Raw genomic sequence first — 22,995 nt, 5'->3', positions numbered from 1 at the left:
TAAAAACGCACCCAGTGTTTAGAAGCAAATCTATTAGCTGCTATAAATTGTGAAGCAAAAAATTGTGAATGGCCAAGTGGCTGGGGAGATACTTGACTTAAATTCAATCGAAATCAGCGAAGCGTTACGATGTTTGTGGCACTGTTACCGCTTATATTCCCGAGAGGATGGTAATTCATCCGCTGCTAAATACTTAAATACTTTACATTGTTATCTGACGTAAAATTGAAACGTTGTTGCATCCATCGGTTACGCAAGTTCTAAAATGTTCCTGTGGCGAGAAGCGCATCAGAACAATTAGAGTTTTTTTCCTATCATTCCGCTGCATCCATCCTCCGCTGGTATATTATTTGGACAAGTCCTTGACAGACCATTTCCTCGATATGGAATCCGCGCGTGTGGGCACGCGTGTGCAAAAAATTATGCTAAACGATCGCCCTGGCCTGCTATGTTGAATGGAGGGAGGTTATAGGTGGTTTATCGTCCATTTGTTATTAACCATATTGTTAACGGGTTAAACAGAGAAGCATTCCATATGCATACTAATGCTGTTTTGCACTGCCTTGAACTTTAGCACGCCTAGCTGCACCATGCGTGTGTGTAGATAGGAAAAAAACATGATTTCCTCCTTATCGAGCACGCGCACGCAAAATTTTTAATTGATAAAAATGGTAGGACCTTTTGCTTTTGTTTTTGCACTGTTACTCCCGAAGGTTACAAAACCCGGCAGATGAATGTTATGCAGAAATGCTCCCATTATGCGTCGCACCATGTGTAATTTTCCAATTGAAGCATCCTTATTAACATTGCGAATTTTGAGTGATTTTTTTATTAACTAATTCATTGCAGAAAGGGTAATAAGGGAAAAAACATCGTTTGTAAAAGAACATTGCAGCATTGATTTACCGTTGATTGCAAGGAAATTAGAGCACTTAAAATTTAGTTCATCATTAGGCGATTAAGGAGCAAGTGAATGCACACGTGCAAGGTTTCGAGTAAGGGGGACTCTGTGTTGATATATCGATGCCTTGTTGACTTGTGCTGTACTCTTCGAATGTACGCCATCAACGCCACCACAATTTCTCTGATGCATTATCTGTTCATGTGAGAATGACCTCAAAGGATTTCACGGGCTGGGTCACCCATTATTATTGTAATGCCATCAACAACCAATCGAAACTTGATAAGTTAACATAAGTACAGCTTGTAGACTTTACAATTCGAAAATGAAAAAATGTCTCACTCCCGGTTTATTAATAGCCTCACAACTTCATACGGAATTTCATAACAATACAATTATGCATTAAAATATTAATGGATTGTAATAACATTGAACACTTATTATTTTTTTCAATTATTCAATTATTTTTTCAACTCAGCGAGGCGGTAATGTTTGCAACGGTTTTTTTAAGTTCAAATAATCTCAGATGGATCGGAAACATTCATTGTTCCGCTCCAGTCCCGGAGTCATAGTTCACAGTTGGTTCGGGCCATCACTACAAATGTTATCTTCGCATGAAGGTGATGTGTGTCGAAATAGCTTAGGAAAAAATTCAATTTCAGTGATATAATTGTGAAGTAATAAACAAAAATCGTGTTACCAATTGTAGATAACACTTTGGCCTTGCTAGTTAAGGTAAGTGGCAGAGCTTTCGCGTAGAATGTACGGTGAACAAAGGTGAAATTAGTCTGAGCCGTAAACGTTCCCGTAGCCGCCATCTTGGATTTTCACTTTTCGCTTCGCTATGTGTACCCCATATATAGCCAACCGTATTAGAGGTTCTTTTGGAAGCTTTGGAATCATCTCCTGAAGCGGAATAACCCAGGTGACAACGTGTCGTAGCATCGTCGTACCCGTGCGATGCATGTAGGAGAAACAGTCGTAAGTAGGATTATGAACTCGCAAGATCAATCATTGAGTCAGCAAGCTGCTTGGATAGCAGCTGCCCAAGCAGTGCAACAGCAGACCGCTGCAGGTGGGGGATATTCGGGACCTTACGGAATGAATCAACAGCAGCAACAACAGCAGCAGCAACAGCAACAATATGCACAATTTTATGCACTGTACCAACAGCTACAGTACAACAATACTGGTGGTGGCATGCAGGGCCCCATGGGATCGTCTGCCTTTGGTGCCGCCAATAGCAACAAGGGCGGTAACAATGTCGGTGGAAACATGAACAATGCATCGCCCGGGTTTTCTTCTGGTCCAATGTCGGATAACAGTAATAGCGGTGGTATGGGATCACCTGGCATTGGAATGACAGGCAACAAGTTTTTCAGCTCTCCTCAGCAACAACAGAATCAGCAGCAACAGCAGCAGCAACCCGGTAACGATGCAATGGGCTTTAATAAGCAGGCTCCGAGTCAGTTCGGTCCTATCCGTTTTAACATAAACAAACACCCTCAAAGGGTAAGCCCGATCGTTGCAAATAATCCGCTCGCACAAGCCAGCCAAATACACGCTCAGCAACAACAGCAGCATATACAACAGCAGCAACATCAACAGATGATGGCTGCTTTTCAGAACCAGAGCGGTGGTGCTGGTGGTAAGAAAAAGCGCAAGAAGAACAAAAACAATGGTATGAACAATCAGCAGCATGGTAACGGAAACACTGGTACAATTTTCATGAACGGCGGTGGGTCAACGGCCAATATTCCACCGCTAATGCCAGCTGGTTCCCTTCCGGTATCGCCCGGTAACGCAACCGCAAACTTTTCAACGCCTCCGCCCGATCTAAGCAAACCTCCACCGCCGCTGCCTTCCGTGCCCGCAATTCCCGGCGGAATAGCACTGTTGTCCCAGCCACAGGCCCCAACGCCACCGGTCGCGGGTACGACAAAGAAACCTGATCCTTTCCACAATCCAACCGATGATTGGCCGCAAAGCTTGAACAATTTCGTAGCAAGATGTTACGCCAAATGCAAGACGGATTTCGATAAGGATCAGATCGATATCTGTCTGAAGGGTCGAATTACGGCCGCGGCTAACAAGGGTGAATTGTGGACGAAAGACTGGGATAACGAACCTGTGCCGAGCGTGCACAGCGAACGGAACCAACAGGTACTGTTGCCGAACATGAACAGCAGCGTACTTGGTATGTCTTCCAACAAAGGGAAAATTGGTGGCATCGCCCCATACCATAGCCCGTTGGGCAATGTAAAGGGAGGGGGGCAACAGCCGCAGCAATCCTTTGGTGGAAAAAAACAGTCACCAAACGCTGGTTTTTCGCCATCGCTCGGTACGAGGCTTGGCGTGAAACCGGGAAATTCTGGCACGACAAGAAAAAATCGTCCTTCTCGTTCACGGTCCCGATCGCCAAGTCGCTACAGTAGCAGCGGCAGTCGTAATCGTCGCAGCCGGTCGTCTAGTGATGAATCACGATCACCACGCCGCAAGAACCGTCGATCCTCGAGCAGTAGCGATAACGACAGTCGTACGGCATACTCGAGCAAATCCTCTGGCAAGGGCAACAACAAGCAGCATCAGCAGCAACAGAAGCATAAAAATCAGAAAAATCAGAACAACAAAAACCAGCAAAACCAACGAAACAATAAGTCGCACGGTGGTTTTTACTCGGAACACGGCCAGATTGGCGGTGCGGTGGAGGGTGATTTGGAGCAGCTAAAGAAGCGTGCTGCTCGTTTCAACGGTCAAAGTGGAAAGAAAGTACCGCCGGTCGTGGCCTCGAACATTGTGTCACCGTTCAATGGCGCTGGCAAGAGGGACCGTAGACAAACCATGCCAATGGCATCACGCATTTTCATTGACGATGCAGGCGATCGCGATAATGATGACGACGAGGTAGATCTGTTCGATCTACATATCGTCGGAACGTGTCGAGATCTGGAAAAGAGCTTTCTGCGTTTAACGAAAGCACCGGCACCATCCGAAGTGCGTCCGGTGGAAGTATTGCGCCATTCGCTGCAGAACGTCAAGAAGAGATGGGTCGAAAAGCAGGACTATTTTTATGCCTGCGATCAGCTGAAATCCATCAGGCAGGATTTAACGGTAAGTGTTGTAGACAAATATATTAATGTACCTGATCTGTTTGCTGACTAATTCCTTCCATCGTAGGTACAAGGTATCCGAGATGCATTCACTGTGCAGGTATACGAAACTCATGCCCGTATCGCCATGGAGAAAGGTGACCATGAAGAGTTTAACCAGTGTCAGACTCAACTCAAAATGCTGTACACCGATGTAGGTGGAGAAAATCATCTGGAGTTTACCGCGTACCGTGTCCTGTACTACATTTTCACCAAAAATACCTTAGGTAATTCATATCCGGTTAAAATAAGTTGCAGTATTAATCCATCCAAGGGAAAATCCTTTCTTTTTATCGTCTACCCTCAGATTTGACCACCATTCTCAAGTCTTTGACGGCAGTGGATAAGGAGAGTGACATAGTTGGGTTCGCGCTCCGACTTCGATCTGCTTGGGCGTTGAGTAATTATAGCACTTTCTTCAAGCTCTATCGAGAAGCGCCATTGATGGCGGGTTATTTAATTGATTGGTTCATCGAGCGTGAACGCAAACTAGCACTCAAATCCATAATTAAAGCGTACGTATGCAAAAACGGGAATCCTGGGAATTGGGGGGTGGGGAGCGGGATTAGGAAAACATGGTGTGGGTGAGATTTTCAGGTGCTGCCTCGGTTTGATTTTGTCTTGCTTGACGGAATAGCTGATTTCTGGTTTGTGATCATCGCGGCGTGCGTGATACAGCTTTTGACAGGGGACCGGAATTCCTTTTCGCAATTGGAAGAGCTATGTAACAACTGCGGAAGTTGTGGAACGATCATCATCCATGTATCTGCATAACATTTTTTTCAGTCGTTTTACCATTTATTTCCCTCTCATAAAAGCGTTTAGCCAAATAATGCATTTAACGATTTCAATTGTGTTTAGTTATCGTCCCAATATTCCGGTGGAAATGGTCAGCCAAACGTTGGCTTTCGACAGCGAGCAAAAATGTTGCGAGTGGTTAGAGTCATTAGAAATTATCATGGCAACTGTACCTGTGCCCGCGGCCAAACCAGCACCAGCGGAGGGATCTGCGGATACGACGGCGGAGATGATGAATTTGGCTGGTGCTGCTACAACGGTTGCTGCTGCAGCGGATTACAAAAGTGTAACAAGTGCTATGAGAAAAGTGATCGACTGCAAGTTATGCATGAACGTGCTGGCCAATTTCTAGTAACGCTCTATAAGCAATGGGAACAAACGAGTTCTGCTTACTGGAACTGGAGTCGCTCTTTTTACTCCGTTCCAATGATACATGCTTATGAGTTAATTTCGTTACTAGACTGTGCGAGGTTGACGACAAACCGTCCGGATCCTATGGTTTTCCAAAGTACGAGAAAAACATGTTTACGGCACTTGTCCAAAACTGCGTGCCTGTCTGGTCTTCACCGTCTTCCTTGAATCGTGCTTAACCACACCTTCATGACATAGATGGGTTCCTTCAAAGCGTTACGGATCGCAGAAAGTGAAAACGAGAAAGGAGAAAAATTTGTTTTAGAATGTTTCTCTTTTCTATAATGCAAACTCGCATCTGTTGCACAAAAGCAGAAGGAACTTTGAATAGATTTGGCCGCCTTGAGGTTGTATCTGTGTTTAGTGCATATTATATGTGAGCACAGTGCTTCGAGGCTGAGTGCGAGTGATGAGTAACGGTGGTTCCAGTGATCCTGAAACGAACGAGAACTCGTAATGATGCGTAAAAATAATCTTCGGATGGAAAATGTTTTGCCGACATCGTCCCATTATGTGCTCTCTTCTTATGTTGCCGTTATGCCTGGAGAAATTATTCTACGAATGCAATGCGATAGCTGTTGCTTATTCAATTGCAAGGGCCCTACAACAATCTTCACGAAACTAGAAAGCGCACGACATTGCTACAGTCAATAGCTTGACGATACGTTAAGTAGATCGTTCTGCAAAAGTGGCTGCCTTTATGTGAAAGAATCAAAAACACTCGTACAGCTGAAGTGACAAGAAATCCAATATCCTGTACAATATGCCGGTGTAGATTACTTTTGAATAATGCCATAAACGGGCAATTTCACCAGCACTACATTCCACACCATAAGCTCTATACTAACACATCTTGCATCTATTCTGTTATACCATGGTGAGCTCTACGGAAAACTCCCTGAGTAGGAAGCAAACTCAGTCGTAATGAAGTCGTTAGACTGAAAGTCTCTACAAACAACATCACCGTCGCACCATCCTGAGTCAAAAGTGTCTTCTTAGTGAATATAGTGTTTCGAATACGACAGTGCGTCACAAAGGAACTCTTATTGTTTATTTTTCTTCCGTTTCGTTATTCCGTTCCGTGTCTCTCATGCAGGCGTTTGCATCTGAAGAGTACCGGAAAAATACGATGTGACAAAGAGTGCGCCAGTAAGAGCGTGTGATATGGGAAAGTTTCACTGACCGCAACCATAAATAATCGTTTGCAACTAAGAACTGGAAACCTGGTGAAAACATCATATCGCATACGAAATTACCACCCATAGTTATTACGGAGCAAGGACATGCACCAGTGTTGTGTGTTTAGGCGTATTGCGATCGCTGGTGCGTATGCGTATTGCCATCGTGTGCAGAAAGACAGGCAATATTTTCAGGTTATGGCCAATGCTAGTCGAAGATATCCAACAACACACCATACGATTGGTCGCAATAACCGCATCCACTATGGTGAAGAACGAGGAACCGGAGCTTTTACTGTTAGCCACAGCTATTGGGGGCGAATTCCTTTATTCCAAACTATCCATCCTGGGTGAATTCCTTGTAACCTTTATATGTTACTCCTGTCCAGCAACTCTTGAAAACATCCCGTCTATCTCGAGTGATCGAGATTATCCTTTCTCACGAACATCCCTTCCATAAGACTACGATCAGTTGACCGAGTGGATGAAGCAGCCTGTTCTTCATCAACTACGTTGAGCTGAAAGCATCGTTGTGTACATCACTCAAGATCGTGTTCAACACACAGCAGCAAACAGGGGAGCCATGCTTCCACTGAGATATGCACCAGAACATATCGTTGCAGTTAACGGCGTTATCATGGAACCATCCAACATCACGTGGATCTATCATCTACAGCACAGCATCAATTCATACTTCTGCGTGTGTCCCGTACAATACTGTTAAACTGTTTTCTGTTGCTCCGCTTAGTACAAGAGCCAGTTGAAGGACGGCCCGAAGTATTCGCAATCAACTTCGAACCGTATTCGTTTTGTTGCATTGTTGATATGTGTGTATATATACTATATAATATATAGATTACTGCTAGATAATATATTTCGCGCTACAAAAGAAGTAAGTTTTTGTCGTCCAGCTTGCAACGATTCGTTACCGGCATCAGGAGACCGATTTTTATCCTTGTTTTAATGAATCCCTCAACTCAAAATCTCTTTATGTGGTGGGTTCGACATCAGCTGTATCTGTAAGAGATTAAATAAATAAATAAATTAGTTAAAATAGTACGCTCTTCGCATTCTCTCACAAAGGCGCATTGATATCACATAGTTGATTGCAAGGTTCGCCATAAGTTTGCAATTGCTGGCTGGCGGGGCTCTACGTTTACATAAAGTCGATTGTTAACATGGAGGAGGTTAAGAATTTCGTTCCGTTTGGATGTTTAAAATCTATTCTCGTTGGAGAACATTCTCATTTCTTGTAATATCACTAATCTGTTGTTAAAAACACGACTATCTTTGCTGTGGATACATATGTTTCTAAATGGTGGTTTCTAAACATACAAAAGAAAGGTACCCAGCGCAGTTGAGACATCTTTATAAGAGCTAGCCTCTTCATGTAAGCTTTCCATTGATATATATTGTTTCCATTGTATGAACGTAGAGGTAAAAAGCTAACACGCGTATTTTCATTTGCATCAATTATGTCTTGGACCGTCCGATCTACAGATCGAAAAACTGAGTTACAACTGAGGTGTTGGATGCTAGTTCAACTTCTATTGCATGATGAACTAAAACCGTTTGTCTAGAAACTGAAGGCAGTATGGGAATAAAGCCGTTGAAAGTCGGCTCACGATCATTTGCTTAAAGCACAGAACATTATTTAGCTAATGGCTATTTTCTTCATAACGCTAACATTATTGCAGGAATGCGGAAAAATGATAAAATAAAGCTTGCAAATTTTACTAAACGAAAAGTTTTTATTCGGCATTTCCACGGCAGCAGATTTTCACCCAGATAGGCGAGAGCGAAGAAAGAGAAAACGTAGGGGTTGAACGTGAGAGATTGTTTACAAATCGTAGACGCAGTCTGTCAAATGTGTGCAGTAAGTTTGGGTCGGTTGGTTGAAGTGCAGCAGTGCAAAGTAAACCGCGACATTCGTTTCTATGCTAATCCCGACTGTGTTTCAACTCACGAACGTGTTAATACGGCGTATGTAGTGCCAAAGGACAGCGTAGTGGCAACAGAGTTACAGGATTTCATTCAAAATGTCGCTGGTTGGTGAAGAATTTACGCACAACCAGCGCCTGTGATCTGTTGTAATAAGGAAAAAGAAATAACTCGGATGAAAGCTGTCAAACTTGGCGAACTAAATTTATAAACCAATCCCAACACTTTGCTTTTGTCGCTATCGCGTAGTGAATGTTTGTTTGGTAGTGATTTGTGCGCATAACGAGCGCGTCTGGTAAAAAGTAATGGAGCCCAACAATCGGCCGATCGCAAGCGAGGCGTACGAACGCAGCACCATCTCGACCAACACATTCCAGATCTGGGAAACAACTGTGCGGTTGGCGCAGATTCAAACGCTCATCGATAAGCTTTGTCTCGCGACCTGTCCGGACGAGGCGATGATATGCTTCCTGCAGGAAACGGACGGCCAGTCCATGCTGGACATTATTTCCGACGATGAAGGTTTGTTTGATCCTTGCTGCTGCTGCACACAACTCATTTAAATTGCCCTGTTATATTCCACCCAGAAGAAGACGACACGGAACCACAGCTACGCGGCAAGAGCTATCTCAAGCGAATGATACAAGATATGTACACGCGGCCCCAGATGATCGGCACGGTAAAGATGATCCTGTACCACTGCCTGACGACGATGGCCGAAAAGCTAACGCAGGACATAAAGTTCCGCTCGGAAAATGCGGAATTCTTCGACGATCTTGAACTGGTGCTAAGCCGCATGACTGATGAGGCGGCCGAAACTACCAAGCGCGAAATCATGCAGTACTTGTCGATTGCTAAGAAACGGCTTGCCAAACGGAGGCGGGTTCGGGATCAGCAACAACACCAGCAGCAACAACAGCATCAAGAGCAGCAGGAAACTTCGTCATCGTCGTCGTCGTCCTCGCCGACACCGTCGTCTTCTTCCGCCTCCTCTTCCTCGTCCACTACCCCGACGCCTGACTGTAAAGTTTCCCCACCCTATGGGTCATAGGAAGTCAAGGGTCGGTAGCAGAAGGGGATGGGCTGAAAGGGTGGGGCACAATCCGTTTGTTTTCTGCTGGTTACTTCAGCATTGAGCCAAGGATGGATTAGTTTAATTATTATTTATATTTGCTACCTTCTTGAATGGGAACGCAGCAATCGTCGATCGTGCAGCCGCGAAGTAACGGTAATGGTCAACTGTATGAGTCCTCCAATGCGGAAGTTAATATAATTATTATTTCGTTTACATGAATAAATCATATGTAGGTGCATTTTAAGAAGTCCGGCCTCCACACGGCGACTGTTCTTTGATCCGAAGGATACTATTTGCATTGGTTTGTGAGATAAAGATAGAGTCACGTGAATGCTTCTTTGATTTTCTTCGTTTGGAAATTATGCAAAAAACTGTGAATGCTTGAGTTGAGGTAGGATGTAAATATCCATTCACAAACATATGACCTATGTTGGGTCTGTCATTCTGTCTCAAAACAATATGCCCAGTTTGTCAGCATTTGTTGTTTTCGCGTTTTATGTAAGTTAATCCATTCTTTTTTTCCTCAAGGGAGAAGTAATCTCAAGCAGCATGCTGTGGGTGGTATTAAAAACAAGATTCGAGAAATGCATCAGAAGAAGGATGCATTTGCATCTCTCCTGACAAAACATCAAATCTGTCAATTCGACTGGGACTTGGCAATGCATGGTTACGGTAGTCAGTGCTTCGGGCGTTCTCCTGCAATATATTTCTTGCCTTAATAATTAATGGCACTGCAAGTCTTGAGAACTGTTCGAAGGATCCTTGCAATAACGGCAGCACAACGATGATCGATCACATTTCATTCGGCGTCTACTTGCGGTGGATGCCATGTGCAGTAGAGAGCATACTGCAGATGCTGTTCGAGTGAACCTAGTTTAACTGAAGACCTTTTGTTGCAAATAACGTTTTGCTCTGCTAGTGATAAACAACAGCTGAATTTAAAAAAGAACCGGGCAGATTGCAATTGCCAGCATTCCGTTTTTTCCCCATATTGCTCTCGATTTATAGCACGACAGTTCCCCATTATAGCGGCCTTGATGACAGCTTCCAGTCCCCATACTGAGAAGTTCATTTCAGTTGCCGTTTGCAGAAGTGAGCGTGAATGTTGTCTCACTATAGTGAGCTGTTTGAGTGAATAAAATCTCTCACGAACAGTTTTCACCCTTCACGCTTTTTTCGACGTTAGTTTTATTGAACTCGAATGGCGCTAGCACACCAGCGAGCCGTTTTAATAGATTTAATAGATAATTCCGCTCTTTTTAAGCAAAAAAAAACTGTTTTCCACGTCGTTTACTTTGCACTATTGTGTACTAAATACGATAAACTTATTTATATTTCCGACTATAGTTTTTACTTGAGATAATGAGAAAGTTTGTTCATAGATTGTAACTAAATAGTTTAAATCGGTGAATTTCTGTATGTTTTAACCTTTTCAATTGGTTTGGATCATGTTTTTCTCACTGTTTCTCATTCCAATTTCACTTGACCTTTGGGCGTAGATTGATCGTTGATTGGGTAAGTCGCTCGTATATTGCGGCTTCAAAATGTCAATAATTTCCGAGTTATTTGTTGTCAACAAAATTGGAGAGATATCCGTTATTGCTTTACTAAATTATCAATGGTTTCGTAGTTCTTTTTATCCGCATTCTACCATCTGGCCCATCAGGGAACTCCGGTGCTGTTAGAGAACGGAATTTCATCGCGATGCTTAGCTAGGATAAGCTTAGTGCAGGATAGCGGGGTAAAAAACAAACACCGGCGCTGGCGTCTTCTTCTGCGATGGAATACAACAATACCTACAACAAACCGTAGTAAGTAATGTCCTTGGCGTTGGTATACAGCGCAAAGATGTGGACTGGTTGGTGTTTGCTTATCGTCTTTTGTATCATATAGCTGTGGCGTCATTTCCCAACCATTACCACCTCCCGGGAGCTCTGGTTTCTTCCCGGCAAATGACACTGCACCGACGTTCCTTAAAGTACCCAACCCACCGTACATCAAGCAGGAGTCGGGCACGGGAGGCAGTGATACGGTGATCCATGGTGGAACCATAACGCCACCAGTAAACTATAGCCAGAATCAGCACTATGCCGCTGAGTACGGTGAATCGGTCGACATGGAGAAACCTCTATTCTATCGAAAACAGTTCGACATGCCTTACCTGTCGAATGCGTACATGCAACATCATCCGCAGCAATTTATGCAACATCCTCCTCCGCATCTCCCAGCTGCACCACCCAACCATCAGCATGTGACGCACCTGCAACATCCACAGCAACAGCATCTTCCACCACCTACTCCGACAGTGCCATCCGATATGCATTCGCCACAGCAAATTGCACCCGAGCATATACAACGACCGCAACATCCAGCAAGCTTCCACGAGTATTTTGATCATTCGGATCCTTCCTCAATGGAACCGTACGCATATGTTCTCCAAAAGCCCACTGTATCGACGTTGACCACGGATGCGCCGCCATCAATGCTTTCTACCTCATTTCCGGTAGCTCCAGCAGAAGCACGGCCATCGTACGATACGTGTGCGCGACCCGAACCAGCCAGCTTTAAATGCGAAACCTGTCCGAAAACGTTCGAATCGAAGGTTAAGCTAGATAAGCACGGAAAAACGCATCTGTCGAATGGGGCGCAACAGGATTTCAAGTGTCGAATGTGTGATAAAACGTTTCGCACCAGAAGTACACTGATCTGCCACGAAAAAGTACACGGCGAGAACGGTGTGGACAATAGCTTTTCGTGCGTGGAGTGCGGTAAAGTGTTTGCGACTGCCGAAAAGCTACAGGTACATCGGCGTTTACATACGGGCGAAAAGCCTTACCAGTGCAAGGTGTGCCTAAAGTACTTTAACCATCAGTCGAACTTGATCGTACACTCGCGCATTCACGAGAAAGTGAAGAAAGCGCTCAAATGCGCCCGTTGCAGTAAGGTGCTGGATAATGAGGAACGTTTGGCCATCCATATGCGATTGCATACGGGCGAAAAGCCCTACAAATGTTCGTACTGCGATAAGCGCTTCAATCACAAGAGTACGGTCAGTACACACGAGAAGGCGGCGCACATAGCGGCCAATTCGTTCAAATGCGCACGGTGCCATAAGACGTTTAATCAAAAGTGCCAACTGCAGTACCATGAGAAGCTGCAGGAGGAGCATACGATCGCGTGCACCCACTGTGAGAAGGTGTTCTGTTACAAGGCCAGCCACAAGGAGCACATGTTTAAGGTGCACTTTCCACGTCCGAAAAAAGAACTAAAGAAGGAACAGACGAGTGATGATAGGAAGGGTGGTGTTGGGGATGGTACCGGTGGTGGTGGTGGCGGCACAGCGAGTTCCAGCACCGGAAATGGCAATCAGGGAAGGAACAAGTTCAAATGCAACGTTTGCGATCGTCGGTTTTATTACAAACGTGCGCTGGAAGTGCACATGGGGGTGCATGACGCATCGCTGGATGTGAACGTGCTGTACTTTTCGTGCAACTACTGTCCGGAAACGTTCACTGAGGAAGATTCGTTGCAGAAACACGAAGCCAATCACGTAGCCGCCGGGACGACCGACTTTCTGCGGAACATGAGGGAATTGGAACAGTCGGAAAATCCTGCCAACGGGCAAGTCGATGGTGGGTTTTGTTGCCCGTTATGCTTTAAGCGTTTCGAGGATCAACAAACGTTGCGCGATCATCATAAAACGCACCTTTGCTCGTACCCCGACTGCACTAAATGTGGACCAGCGCGTAGCGATGAGTTCGATCTGACGCGCAGTACGTACGATGCTAACGATGACACGCGTGAAACGGTATGCAACATTTGCCACCGCCAGTTGCCAACGTTCGAGCAGTTTCAGAATCATTTCCACTACCATACGTCCCGCGTACCGTTCTACTGCTATCACTGTCGGGAGGAGTTTACCGACAAGCGGGAGCTGTACAACCACTCGAGGACGCATTCGCAGCGCGAACCGGAATCGTATACGTGCGAGGTATGCGCGAAGGTGTTCTCGACCAAGGGCAACTTTAAACGGCATTTGAAATCTCACGAAACGGTCCGTGCGTTCGCGTGCGATCGTTGTTCCAAGCAGTACGATTATAAGAGCGCACTGGAGGTGCATCTGAAGCGATCCCACGGTATCGAACTTTAGATTCGAGTTACTCGGCTACATCCAGCTCAAAGCTTTTTCTTCCCGGGACAAATCCGATGGTGTAGGCGCCGCCCAGTCTTTCTCTGTACAGGTTTAATACGCATATTAAATCTCAGCAGGCCGTTCTTTTGTAGCAAGGACTGAATATTCGGTTACGTGGTAAAAAATAAATCTAGAAGGCCAGTTTTGGCAGACACATGAACTTAGCAGATCGTTTCGCCATGAGAAGAAGAAACTTCTTTCCGCTACTGACATTGACGAACGTTAAATAAAAGCAAATAAAATGGGCAATGTATATTTTACAGTGGTACGATCCGTGTTTTCATTATTAAATTGCTAAATAAACCACTTCCCCTGCTTCGGGATGGACAATCTTTTATTTACTTGTTTCTAAATTTTCTCTCACTCGGGTGTGTGTGTGTGTGTGTTGGTAAACTTCACCTAACAAATGCTTTCGATAAATATGTACAGAATACGGGTAGTTCTATAAATAATAACGTTTTGGGATATGTAAATACTATATGTACAACACGATTGGCATTCTCCCAAAAGACATCAAACGTGCAATCGCGGCTCGACCGCAACGGTATTCCTCTAGCTTTTAATGTTGTTCTCCATTGCGTGTATGATCTGTTCTATGCTGCGACCACGCGTTTCCGGTATGAAGATGGCATTGAAGAGACCGGCAAACAGGCAGACGGCACTGAATACCCACATGCAACCGTGCAGCCCAATCAGTTCGACCGTGACGGGGAAATATTTCACCACCAGGAAGCTGATTGTCCATAGGAAAGCCGTACAGAGGGATCCTCCGAGGCTGCGAACCTGTTAAACGACATTGCGCTGTTTTAGTGGAGAGTTTCCAAATAGCGGTACTAGTTCGTCCTACCTTCGGTGGCAGAATCTCGGATAGAATAACAAATGTAAGCGGCAGCATACCGACGGATGCGATGAATATGACAAACGACAGGCTAGCGACCGGTATCCAGTTAATCGCACTGACATCCACGTGCTGGCTCTTCAGATAACCGTGCGTCCCCATCGCAAATAGACCGATCGCGGCGAAAAAGCTCGTTGCGATGTACACATGCTGTAGGTAAGGTGTTTGCAAACGTGAGTCACAACAGTGTGGTGTTTGTGCCGTGTATTGCACACAGCCGCGCCATTTACCTTGCGCTGGCAACGATCGACGATAATGGTCGATCCGTACGAGCCGAGAATCTGTATGGCGCCCACCACCATGGCGGCTATGTTGGGATCAAGATCGGAACCCGAGTCGGCAAAGATCTGGGCGGTGTAGTTGATCAGGGCGAAGCATCCAGAGAGTTGATTAAACGACACCAACACCAGTCCGATCAGAAGAGCTTTACGTGCTGACTTTGGCGCTGTTGAGTGAGATACAGGCATAGTGAGCGTGTTGCAGGTTGCCTATACTTACGTTCCGCTTCGCTTACCGAAGTCCGCCAACGAAATGCTGCTCTGTTCCGTACTGTCCTTCTCACCGGATACCTGCACCAACAGTCCGTCCATCTCCGAGCGCAGCATCTCCAAGTGGTCGGGCGTGGAGGTGTATCCACGGAGGTACTTCAGCGAGCTTTCCGCATCCCGGACACGGTTGCGCCGAATAAGGTACTGTGGTGTTTCGGGGAATTGTAGAAATAGTGCCAAGAAGATGATCGGTAGCGCGAACAGAATGTACGCCGTCATGTGGTAGGAAAGGTAGCTGCCCATCACGAACGACACCAGTGTGCCGATGTTGAGGAACAGAATGAACAACGATCCAAGTGTGCCGCGTATCCTGTGGAACCGTGGATGGATGGATTAGGATTGATCATTTGTTGAAGGTATTAACATTGCACCCTACCTATCTTCAGCGATCTCGGTAATGTACATGGGCACGAGTAGAAACACGCCAGCCGCTGCAAGTCCGGCCAGAAGTCGGGCCACGTACAACACCTCGACCGTGGTACCGAACGCGACACAGCCCCAGAAACCGACCAGCGGCATCGCGGTCGCCAGCAGTGACGGCTTGCGGCCGAACTTCTCCGCGCTCCAGCCAAACAGAAAGGTACCACCGAACGCACCGATGCACAGCAGGGACGCGATCCAGGTCGCCTGGACGTCCGTAACGGGGCCATGTTCGAGCGGTGAGTTGGGCGAGATCAGCAGGGGTAGAAACGGCGACAGCCACCCGATGGCCGTGCCCAGCGACAGCGAGATGATGTTGGCTGTTGGAACGAAAGCGAGTAGGCTTGGGGTAAATGCATCGGGTCTTGTAAGATAAGTCGCGGGCGTCTACCGCGATGATAAACAATGGGCACCGCTAATGGGGACCTTCACCGAGTCCATCCTCAGTGATTATCATTGAGCCAACACACCCGGTGACGAAATGAAGCTTTATCTCCGCATCTCCCCATCTGGAAGAGGAGTTTGCGTTAAAAAATCATGCACCTCATGCACCTGTCCTTTCGCACGGTTAGTGACGTATGTGGTCCACTCCGCCCAACAAAAACAACGCAATGACGTTCTCTTTCCGAACGCTGCGGCAACCTCTAAGCGCCAAGATAGCAATCTAATGGTACGACCGATTCGGTCGTTCCGGTTCAGACAGCGTAGCGTAGCTGCTGCGGTTAATCACAATCGATGTGTCTATTTATCGAGCAGCTTGCTAAGGTCATGAATTATCACCCGCGGGTGGACCGCGTACTACCCGCACCTTGCGTCCCATTCGTTTCGGGAGCGAACCGTAAGGTGAAGTGGTTGTGTGGCGCGCGCGTCCTTCGATTAGAGCTTCAAAGATAATTCCCACCGCCACCGTATTGGGCCCGTTTGGAGGTTGGGACTGTTCGGTAAACAACGGTGTTTAGATTGAGATGGATGGATGGATTGAAGTGCGCACTATCACCACCACTATTGGGGTCTTTTTGAAGTGCGGAACGATCTTGAACGCATTACACTTTGCGGGTGGATAAAGAGATGATCTCAAGCCGCGATCGACCGGGCCGTTAGAACCTTAGAACGTTAGAAGTACGATGACGCATCGGGAGAGGTAGCCTGTCGTATCACACATTACATGTCTGCTCTCGCGTATTGTTCGTGTCTTATCGACGTGGAATAACAGGCGACAACTTGTTCGATCACTATCGCCCTAATGGATACGCACAAAACGGATGCTGCCTTCACAATGCGCATTGCGCACGACGCGAGTCTTTCCACCCACGGACAGTGGATCGGTTCACCAAACGCACCTAATGAAATTACACATCCCGCACAATCTATCGAACATCAAACGGAAGCGTTCCGTGTGGGGTGTTTGAATGTCGCTGCATTGTGCCGTGTCCGTATGTTAATAGAATTCATTCATTCGTACGGTGTGTTCGCATACGTAAACTGCACTTGTTGCCGAATAAGTGTGTGTGTTTTTTTTGTTCGTTCCCCGGGTATTTTCGTGCTTGAATTGTACAACAGTATGAAGAAAGCTTCTTCCCAAAGCCATTCCCTACCGGCACAAGCCCTATGCTCTGGCTTGGAGAAAAATCGGAACCTCGATAACATGACACGCATCGTTCCCGGGTTCGGACGTTGCGGAATCTTCGCCGTATCCCGCTGCAACTTCTTGGTACTTCACCGCGGGGGTTGTCTTCTGCGCTGTTATCTACCGGGGCGGGACCTGCAAATTGCAGCTTCCGAAGATGACTGACTGACACGGTTGCTAGGGCAGGCACCATTTTGGAGCGCAGAAGAAGCTGGATGCTCCATAACAGCATGTGAGTAAACAATGGTAAGGCAAGAACAGAAAACCCCGCGCTGTAGCCAAACAGTGGATTAATAACAAACCAAACAAGATGGAACTCGTTGCAAGGTGTTGTTGGGAAAAATTGGTGTACGTGGTGGTGGTGGTATTGATTCATTCTATCACCTGGCCGGCGATGCGCATGATGCACCGAGCCACTCCCACCGCTGACCTTCCGTCCCCAACAAGGATATCGGTTGTTTGGTTGCGGTGAAACGGAACTTTCCCAATGTGAGGCCCCCGGCAAGTACACCGGCGCGTTCTAGGGAATTTGGGCTTACGAAAGCCAAACAACATGGCCCCCGTGCACAGACAGTGCAAATAGAGTCAGCTTGTCGGTCCGTTACACCCTTCTTCAAACACTCTCGACCCGACATCCTGCTTGTTGGGTGACGCTTCGCATTAGTTCTAAGCGTGCTGTTTTCGGTGATAGGTTTGTTTTCATTCGCTCCATTGTTTGCCCGCGATACTGCCCTGCAGCAGCAGGCGCTGAAGATCATACGGCTTAGGCACACGCGCGCGGTGATGGGAAACGCGATCGCGCGATCGCGAGAAGCCATTGTGCGAGAAGATGAGCTGGATGTTCAGGGTGTGAGAAAAAAATAATCGGGTGAATGAATACGTGTGCACGTGGCGCTGTACGGTGTGGCCGTGCCGGAGGTAGGTACCGTACTATTATTATAGATCAAACCGTCGATTGTATTGCAACGCGGCGACCGACGGTGTCGAGGTGTGTACTTCAACATTGAACTTGAAACATTCGAACGAAATTGATCATCTCCACACACACACAGGCACAAGTACACACACACACACTCACACACACGCCAACAAGTATGGACACTGGGTTGGGGTTTTTTTCTGTTGTTGCCGTTGTTGTACAAACACACACGCTTAATGTCGAATTTGGAGAAACTAATGGGTTGGTGGAAAAAAAAAATCATATCCAATGCAACGATAATTACCCGCCATTGCGGCCAAATAAAGCTTGACTATCTTCCGGTCCGGTTCGATCGTTCCGGATCCGGCTGGGGATTGTTTTTCGGCCGTCATCGTTGCAATCCTCGTCTGAAGGCGCGTGAAATCGGCACTGGCTGATTAAGTTTGGAATCAAAATAACAGGATCTCGCGTCGTCAGCACTCCGGCAGCACACTGTCCGCACTTTTTTGTTTTTTTTTGCACACTCCCAACACGTGACTTTTAATTTCCTCCTGTGGAAACACGTGGCAATCACCACGCAGCAAACTTTTCCCGAGCGATCGTTCTACAGCGCGCGCGAGATCGGCGATCGGCTATCACGCACAGCGCCCAAGCACAGAACGGCAAGAATCACGGCAGGAAAACAGTGCAACAGTGCTTGGTGGACACACGGTGTGGCGCTGTTGCTCGTTTGGAGTACCGACGGCGAATGCGATTTGTAGCGCCGCGTCCAGCCAGTATGCTGCTGCGCTGCGTATGACCACTTCCGTCCTCCTCCCGCCCCACACACACACACACAGCGCTGGAGGTGTGTTGGTGTGCATGGACGCGGTAGCGTAACAACACCTCCACCAAGCCACCGATATGACTTCCGATTGATGCCGTTTATTTTGTCGGTGGACGCTATCACCCGCTCATCAATGTGCGCCGCACACCGCACGCCTAAGGCGTCTACGGAGTCCAGTCGTTTGTGTCTGGTCGGAATGGTGAGTAGTGAAGATTGATCCCCCCACCGCTGCACTATCTGCGCGATTATGATCCCCTCACTATCTGCCAGGCCAAGCGAAAGGGTGTTTTGATGATGTGACATCTGGATATGACGAGATTTAGTTGGCCGCGGCGTGTTTATCTCCCGGCCGGTGAACTCTATGGCAACGCTTACTGCCCCGGCAGAAGGTTAAAGGGAGCTGTTGACAGTGCGTGCTTAGATCGCCACCGTTTGCGTAGAAAGGGCCAATGGCCGTGCCTGACCGTGTGGCGTCTCCATTGGCCATCGTGATACCAACCGGACATGATACAATTGCAGATGGGATACACATATATTGTCAATAAGACACGGCCTATTCCATATCAGGCGGCGTATAGCGGTACGTGACGTAGATTTCACTTATTGTCCACTTAGGGGTCCACCGCACCTCCCCAGTGCTGTGTGTACGGAAGCGAACGCTCCATTGGCGGTCTCGCAAACAAGATGTGTATTCTATCTGAAGGACACGTGATCATTCGGTGCCTTTAAGCATTATCCCCTTGCGTGCGATCAATTTAGTCAAGGTTAACCATTGCCAAAATTCTGACCATTCAAAACGCAACGCGGCAACTGATATTTAAGCATTGCGCTCGCAAGGGATTGTACGATGCGCGAATATAGGTAGACAAACATCAACAACAAAAAAATGGGAAACCGTTTGAAAAAAAAAAAAACATTCGAATAGAACAAATTGCAGAGCAATTCATTGCGGCAGGAGTCGTAGACTTCAATTATCATATTTGGAGTAAAAACGCTTCACAGGTGCGCCATGGCGTGTAAGCTAAAGTGGCTATTGTTGATTGTTGGCGAACGGATAGCTTTTTTGCTTCCGTTTGGGTTCTTCTCCCCCCCTCCTTTAAGGGCTTTATTAATTTTAATGAGTGAATATTTGTTGGATAGTGTCGCCTAAGATCGAGTATCTGGTCAGATTCTGTATGAGTGTATGCAACAGTAGTTCAGTTAAGCTAGAAAGAATTGCTTATTTTTGGGACCTCAATCGAGATCTTCTGAACAGCGCCCTAAAGTCGATCGTTGAAAAAGTGTAAATCGGTGCACTGAAACGCATGACATAAAGCTTGAGCTCAACCGCAATTTAACACCTATCTGGGAGTGTAATTGTTGCTCTGCTTCTAATTGCCAATTACTAATGCCGATTTCGCACCGAAGCTACCAGCGCTGGAAGGCAATTCCGAAAGATATCATCCATAAACGGGTTAGTAGGTCGTGTGGGGTCTAAAGATACTCCTTCTTAACAATTGTACGCACCTTATTAGTGAAAGGGCCTCGGAGCAAACCTGTAATTAGCCGCCTTGCTAATCGAACCCCCAAAGCCATGCGGTAACGTGCAGTGGCATCGTTTGACCGAGACACTGAAACGTTTCCAGCTGAAACCACATCGCACCGGCGCATTTCAAAGTCCTTCGAAGGATTGTCCCCTAAATTGGCTGCCATTGTGTGTGGCATTTGATTGAGCCATTGAAGAAAAAAAAAAAGATTGCCGTTATGGTCCGTTATCGCGTCGTTCCTTCTGTCTAACGCAGGTGGTTGTTGGCAAGAATTGGACGTAAAATGGTGATATCCTTCCCGCTGGTAATTGCGCAAGCAAAGAATGGCCCGAATTGGCGGTGCTCGTTGCGTAGAATTTAATCAACGGTACGGTTTGGCTTATTCGTTACTGTTCGCAGCGTGCTATAAAAAGTGTGACGTATTGAGTGCCCCCTCCCGCCACGGCCTTTGCTGCGAAATGAGTGCACCTCGGGCGTATTGCGACCTTGCAAGATCGATGCAACCACAAACCGCTACACCATGCCGTCTAAACACAAGAGCTGACGATTCTTCCGGAATTGATTCAAAAATGGTATTGCTGCAAACAATGAACAGTATCTTGATAGCTCTTCTGAGTGGATGGAGAGGGCCAAGAGCCACTGATTGGTTATTCTGGGCATGCTTTGTTTTCCTACCCACAACTCCATTCATGGAAAGGGAAGTACCGTGGCTGCTTTTTATTTTTGTTATTTCGGAAGTGCGTTCGTCGCTAGAACTAGTGAACAATTTACGCGACAGCCGGCCAGTTGACCTTCCGTGTGCCGGAGAAAAACACTTTCGGTTACTCGAACCGGTTCCCGCCAACCGGTTCATGTTAAGTGCTGTTCCGTTTGATCCGTCTTTATGTAGCTTTGATTAGGCTGATTACATTCGTGGGTAGTTGCGGCGGGGTGTGCACGCAGTGTAGAATATGGCCTATGTATAATTAACAACAAATTTGCAACGGCGTCATGTCATGCCGGCGGCAGCACGTTCGCAACGGTATACAGCAGATAGGGAGGCTCACCACCGTGCGGAATGAGTGCGTAAGATCAGCTGTTACGGGTGGCGCAGGTTCGCGGTAGCTGAATAGCGGAAGAAACATAACTCACCTTAACCGGTGATATGTTTGTGTTTGCCCGATGCACGAAATGATAGCAGTCTGTATGCAAACAACACGCGTTGACTTGCATTCCATCGATCTGTTGATGAGCAAATGACACGTTGCAAAGATGGAGCGGGCACAATTTGCATGCGGCCCGTAGAAATTGTTCTGAGCCGACCCGTTCATCGCTTCCTGTGCGCACCGGCTTAACTTGCTTTGTCATAATTGAACCTGATGGCAGCGTAGATGTTTCTCTTTCCTTCTCGATTCTGCCGAATGTTGTGCGCCCGTCGTAGGCGTATGTTTTATGATTGCATCCGTATAAGTGGAAGTTGGCAAACTATGCGATTGCAAAGTATATCCTAACTTTAACCCATTACCGCAATTAAAATGATCCATTTTTGGTTCAGTTATGGAGCAAGACGATCGGTAAAATTATAAAAAAACAAGCAAGCATTAATAATTAAACTGTTCTACAGTTCTTAGGTCGAATGAAGGAGCTTTAGTTAAAATATTTTGTAATCCACCGATTTGATGAATATTGTTCGTTGGAGATATTGCTTAATATTGCTACAACTGTTAATTAAAATTCATTTTACTCAATATGGGATCAGATAACTTCCGATAGCAACTGAAGTGCCCGAAACAAATGGCGCTAATTATGACTTCGATCATATGTGAACCGAACCCACTGTGAAAATGGTGTTCTACACATTTATCCAAGACACAAACCATTCATATCAGACCGCCCTTCGCTGGAAGGGAAATAGCTGAGAAATTGTTTTATTCGCTGCACTTAACCATTATTTCGGGTAAAAAGTACGAACTAACAAATCGTATTTATGTCTTCCTTTGGTCGTGTCCATATATTTGTCGCTAGAATAATTTATGAATATTTAATAGCACAATATCCGTTCATAATATATATTATTAGTTATTGATGCTTTTCTTTTTGCTTGAGGACAGCCTCGCGTGTCATACTGACGAGAGAGTAAAGTTGCATCCTCGAATGGCACTCAATCTTATCGTCATTAGTGACCTGATTTCCTTTGGCGCTATCATGTTTAGCTTACTAAAACTTTGGAATGATAATGCTGATGCATAAATGAAATAATAATAAATTAATTCACCAGAGTCGGTGCATGACTCCCAAAACAATTCCCTTCTGTTTCGGTTTGGTTTTCCGTTTTATTTCTTAAATGCTATAATTTCGAAGACCGAATTTCATCCGCAAGGCAAATATTAATCGTAATGGAATTAGTAATTCATTCTTGGAATAAATTTATATCTTATGGATGTTAGAAAAAAAAGTAGAAATAAAGAATATTTCAAAACGCAACTATAAATAAAAGGCATACGTAAATCAAAAGGAAAAACGAATATCATATAACGAATCAAAGTTCAATGTGTTGTAGTTTAACAGATTTCAGTGTAAAGTTTCCTATCCTGTTTGCTAGAGCAT

General features: G+C 46.1%; 4 protein-coding genes across 4 annotated transcripts; 3 read left to right on the top strand and 1 right to left on the bottom strand.

Moving 5' to 3' along the window:
* The first annotated feature begins 1,861 nt into the window (after positions 1-1,861).
* LOC128711460 (leukocyte receptor cluster member 8) lies at positions 1,862-5,200 on the top strand. Its single transcript, XM_053806337.1, is given in 4 exon segments — positions 1,862-4,012; positions 4,079-4,277; positions 4,358-4,715; positions 4,771-5,200. Coding segments are annotated over 4 exon segments (3,138 nt in total).
* Positions 5,201-8,683: 3,483 nt separating this feature from the next.
* On the top strand, positions 8,684-9,429 carry LOC128711462 (uncharacterized). The gene is made up of 2 exons (XM_053806338.1): positions 8,684-8,900; positions 8,966-9,429. Exons 1-2 carry the CDS (start codon positions 8,684-8,686, stop codon positions 9,427-9,429), a joined length of 681 nt encoding a protein of 226 aa, XP_053662313.1.
* Positions 9,430-11,232: 1,803 nt separating this feature from the next.
* On the top strand, positions 11,233-13,603 carry LOC128711244 (zinc finger protein 85-like). The gene is made up of 2 exons (XM_053806110.1): positions 11,233-11,264; positions 11,347-13,603. The coding sequence occupies exons 1-2, from the start codon at positions 11,233-11,235 to the stop codon at positions 13,601-13,603; spliced, it is 2,289 nt and encodes a 762-aa protein (XP_053662085.1).
* Positions 13,604-14,197: 594 nt separating this feature from the next.
* Positions 14,198-18,449, bottom strand: LOC128715897 (facilitated trehalose transporter Tret1-like). The gene is made up of 6 exons (XM_053810815.1): positions 18,362-18,449; positions 15,468-15,831; positions 15,058-15,401; positions 14,774-14,988; positions 14,493-14,693; positions 14,198-14,428 (listed from the first exon to the last, which is right to left on the bottom strand). Exons 1-6 carry the CDS (start codon positions 18,447-18,449, stop codon positions 14,198-14,200), a joined length of 1,443 nt encoding a protein of 480 aa, XP_053666790.1.
* Positions 18,450-22,995: the final 4,546 nt, after the last annotated feature.

Source organism: Anopheles marshallii, chromosome 3 (assembly GCF_943734725.1).
Source record: "Anopheles marshallii chromosome 3, idAnoMarsDA_429_01, whole genome shotgun sequence".
In the NCBI taxonomy this organism is placed as follows: domain Eukaryota; kingdom Metazoa; phylum Arthropoda; class Insecta; order Diptera; family Culicidae; genus Anopheles; species Anopheles marshallii.
This window is presented reverse-complemented; position numbering and strand designations above follow the sequence as displayed.